The sequence below is a fragment of the Perca fluviatilis genome, chromosome 19, assembly GCF_010015445.1.
Source record: "Perca fluviatilis chromosome 19, GENO_Pfluv_1.0, whole genome shotgun sequence".
NCBI classification, from domain to species: Eukaryota; Metazoa; Chordata; class Actinopteri; order Perciformes; family Percidae; genus Perca; species Perca fluviatilis.
Window position 1 is genome coordinate 1,329,369 of NC_053130.1, and position 4,184 is coordinate 1,333,552.

Consider the following 4,184-nt stretch of genomic DNA (forward strand, 5'->3'; position numbering starts at 1 on the left):
AGACTCCATGTAAATAAACAATCATTTTAGCATTGTAACCCACCAGACCCCATGTAAATAATAAGTACTTTAAGTGTCCTGAACCCACCAGACTCCATGTAAGTAATCAGTACTTTAAGAATCCTGAACCCACCAGACTCCATGTAAATAATCAGTAATTTAAGCATCCTAAATCCATCAGACTCATATTCATATTCGTTTTTTTCTTTTTTCTCTCTTTCTTTTTTTCTCTCTCTCTGACAATGTGGCCAAGTTATCTACTTAGGTTATTCGGATGTGCACCAAGTAGGAGGCACACTGTAAAAATTTCTCCCGGAATTTTCTAGTTATTATTATTATTCCGTCCGTTTTTTGTCCCGCTAAGGCTCTCGAAGCGTTGCCAACACGCGCACACACATGACATCATCACGTGGGTAACGCTCGGGAATGGTGTGCTATGTGTTTTCTAAGAGATTTGCCACACGGTTTTCACGAAATCGGCAAAAAACCGCGCAAAATTGTCCCATAGACTTGAATGGGAAATCGTCGGGAAATCGCTTAACATCGCTCAAAACAAGCCCTGTTTGGGACTATGCTGTATCGCCATACTTTAATGTAGAAAAAAAATTAAAAGTTTAAACCGAAGACAAGACTTTGGCCTTTATTGGGCTGAATGGGCATTCGGATATCATGCACGGTTTCTACGAAATTGCAGTTTACGTATCGTCCTCTTTTCAGACCGTTTCAGATTTTCCCATGTGTGTGTATGGGGCCGGAATGTTGAGAGTTAGAGTGGGAGTCAGAGTGGGGAGCGGAAGTACGATTCTCGGAAATATTTCCAAACAAATTACTCTACCTCCTACAGTTTTCACTCTTCACACATCATACTTGGTCAAAATGTAGGAAATTTTGTGGCGGTCGCACACATGTGACTATGGAATCCAACGGACGTACACTTTTTGCTCTAGACACTCCAACTGCCGATAGAAACAGTGGAGTTGCAGTACGATTCGCTGAAATTTTTTTCAAAACAAACTGCTCTCACCCGTACAATTTTCACTCTACATACATCATAGTTGGGCAAAATGTAGGAAATCTTGTCCCGGTCGCAGGCATGTGACTATGGAAACCACCGGACCTTTACTTTTTGTTATTTTGAAACCAACTGCCGATAGAAACTGTAACAAAAATGAAGCTGCAGTACTTCTTCAGACCGGTTCAGATTTTCCATTGTGTTTGTATGGGGAGAGAATGCTGAGAGCTAGAGGGTGAAGCTGCATTATGATTCTTTGAAAGTTTTCCAAACAAATTGCTGTCTCCCCTACAGTTTTCACTCTTTATACATCATAGTTGGTCAAAATGTAGGAAATTTTGTGCCGGTCGCAGACATGTAACTATGGAATCCAACAGACGTACACTTTTGGCTCTCTTGATACCAACTGCCGACAGAAACTGAAAAAAGTATCTGAAGTATGCAGATGGTTCCCTGTTTTTTTCCTGCTCTGTGTCCCATATATTTCATACCACAAACATAAAAACCACATTTTTACTTTTGACTTTTATCTCTCTGGTGATCATAATATTTTGCCGTTTGGACCCACGGTTTTTGAATTACAGAACAAACTTAAGAGGATTAATTATCATTACATGTACATGTTTGACCCATGGAAGACACTGTCTCCCCCTCCCGACCCCTGCACTGTGGAAATCACCATAGCAACAAGTTCTGACACAGACACATTCCATCATGGTGACTTCTGGAAGGGAGGAAGGGAGAGAGGGAGGAAGGGAGGAAGGAGGGAGGGAGGGAGGAAGGGAAGGAGGGAGAGAGAGGGAGGGAGAGAGAGGGAAGGGAGAGAGGGAGGGAGGAAGGAAGGGAGAGAGGGAGGTAGAGAAAGGGAGGAGAGAGAGAGAGGGAAGGAGAGAGAGGGAGGGAGAGAGGGAGAGAGAGAGGGAGGAAGGGAGAGAGGGAAGAGAGGGAAAGAGAGGGAGAGAGGAGAGAAGGAGGTAGAGAGACGAAGAGAGAGAGAGGAAGGGAGAGAGAGGGAGGAAGGGAAGGAGGGAGAGAGGGAGGGAGGAAGGAAGGGAAGGGAAGGAGGGAGAGAGGGAGGGAGGGAGGAAGGGAAGAAGGGAGAGAGGGAGGGAGGAAGGGAGAGAGGGAGGAAGGGAGGGAGGGTGAGAGACGAAGGGAGAGAGAAGTAGGGATAGAGAGGGAGGGAAAGAGGGAGGGAGAGAAGGAGGGAGAAAGAGGGAGGGAGAGAGAAGGAGAGAGAGAGAGAGAGAGGGAGGGAGGGAGAGGGAGAGGGAGAGGGAGAGGGAGAGAGGGAGGGAAAGAGTGAGTGTGTGTGTGCGCACACACACACACACACACACACACATGTACATACACAGAAAGAGATCTCCACCAATCAGAAACATAGTTACGCTTAGCATTGTGGGTAATGTAGTACTTCTTTATGACATCCTGTCAAACATACATCTCCCTCCTCTAACACACACACACGCACACACACACACACACACACTCACTCACTCACTCACACACACACACACACCCACACACATCGTCGCTACACCCACCACACTCCATGTAACTAATCAGTAATTTAAGCATGCTAAACCCACCAGACTCCATGTAAATAATCGTAAAACACACTACAGTAAAAGTCAACAGACACCAAATAAAGCTATGAAAAGTCGTTATTGGTCTTCTCTACACTTTTCCAACCATCACAACTCTAATCTTGGTTGAAATAAACACATAGTCGTGACACAGGTTATGCAGGACCGCAGTTGTTAGGTCAGTAACTGAAATACATCCAGGGCATGTTGATCTGGATTCATAGTACAGGTCTCAGATAAACCAGTTAGATCTTGTTGAGTTGTCACTGACTACGTTTACAAGCTGTCAATTTTCGGGTTATGGTCGGGTTAAGGTCACTATTCGGGTTTCTGAAACATTCGGAATAACCCGTTTACATGCGTGAGCAGAGAGAGTTACTCCTGTATACATGGAATATGTAATCAATTGGCGATATCCCGATGCACGGTTAGCGTCTGGACGTAGCCTATGGACAACCTTAAGACGCAATAACTTTTCGGTCACCTTCTTATAAATCTCACTATCTCGGTACTTTCTGCCGTCAACAAAAGACATTATATTCATGGTTTTCACCACACTAATAAAGAAATTGGTTTCCTCCTCGCTCCAAAAGTGTGGTGCTGTGCTGCGTCTCGCCATGTTTACCTCTACTTCCTGTTTACTTCCGTGCAGGTTTTCTGCATTGACATATATATATAACTATATTATTATAGTATATCATTATTATTATAACTATGTTTTCTGGCGCAAACAAGAAGTTCCTCTACTCAAAAGACCGAGACTCCTTGCGAATAGAACATGCGCAGAACACAAATCAATGTTCCTTTTGATGGAGATATGCCGATACGCGTTTACATGACCAAACTTTCGGGTTAGAAAAGGGGTAACCCAGGTAGCATATTCGGGTTTTTAAAAACCGGAATATGAGCATATTCGGGTTTTTGCCGGTGTTTACATGGCCGTGCGCGACCGGGTTATTGCTAATATTACGGTTTTGAATGGGTTATTGGCTGCATGTAAACGTTGCAAGTGAGAAGAGACCCCCTTGAAAATGAGATGGTACATCTCAAGGGGCTATCCAAAATAAAGAAAGAAAGAGACGCACCGACAGACAGACAGTACGATTGACCTTTTATTACTTAGCTGTGACTTTAACTGAGGGAGGACAGTTACAGGAAGGAGCTCTGAAGTACTGAAGAAGTGAAATACTTTAACTGTAATCTGCTGCAGACTGAAAAACACTCAAAGACTCAAAGTGAAAGTAACTGAGGCAACTTCCTGCAGCAGGGAGGGGCTCACGGGAGACGTTTACCTTCTGGGCTTTCTGCCAGAAATCTCTCAGGTTTAGACAACAAAACTACTTAGATAAGTTTAGGAAAAGATATTGGTTTGGGTTAAAATAAACCCTTCTGGCAGACAGCCCTGAAGGCAAACCTTTCCCATATGCGAGGGAAGGAAACACAACTGACTTCCTGTTTTAACGTCTGCTGTTTCTGCTGTTTTCAGCTGCTCTTAGAGACAAAATGGCTTCCATGTCAGAGGAGGATTTCCGATGTTCGGTCTGTCATGAAGTCTTTAGAGATCCTGTTGTTCTGTCATGTAG

General features: G+C 44.0%; 1 protein-coding gene across 1 annotated transcript in view; it reads left to right on the forward strand.

Moving 5' to 3' along the window:
• Window positions 1-4,104: 4,104 nt before the first annotated feature.
• LOC120548224 (nuclear factor 7, ovary-like) overlaps window positions 4,105-4,184 on the forward strand; it is a 1,472-nt gene continuing 1,392 nt past the window's right edge. The window contains exon 1 of the mRNA XM_039784322.1: window positions 4,105-4,184. This exon is cut by the window's right edge and continues 1,392 nt beyond it. Within this exon, the coding sequence (XP_039640256.1) occupies window positions 4,105-4,184 (80 nt within the window).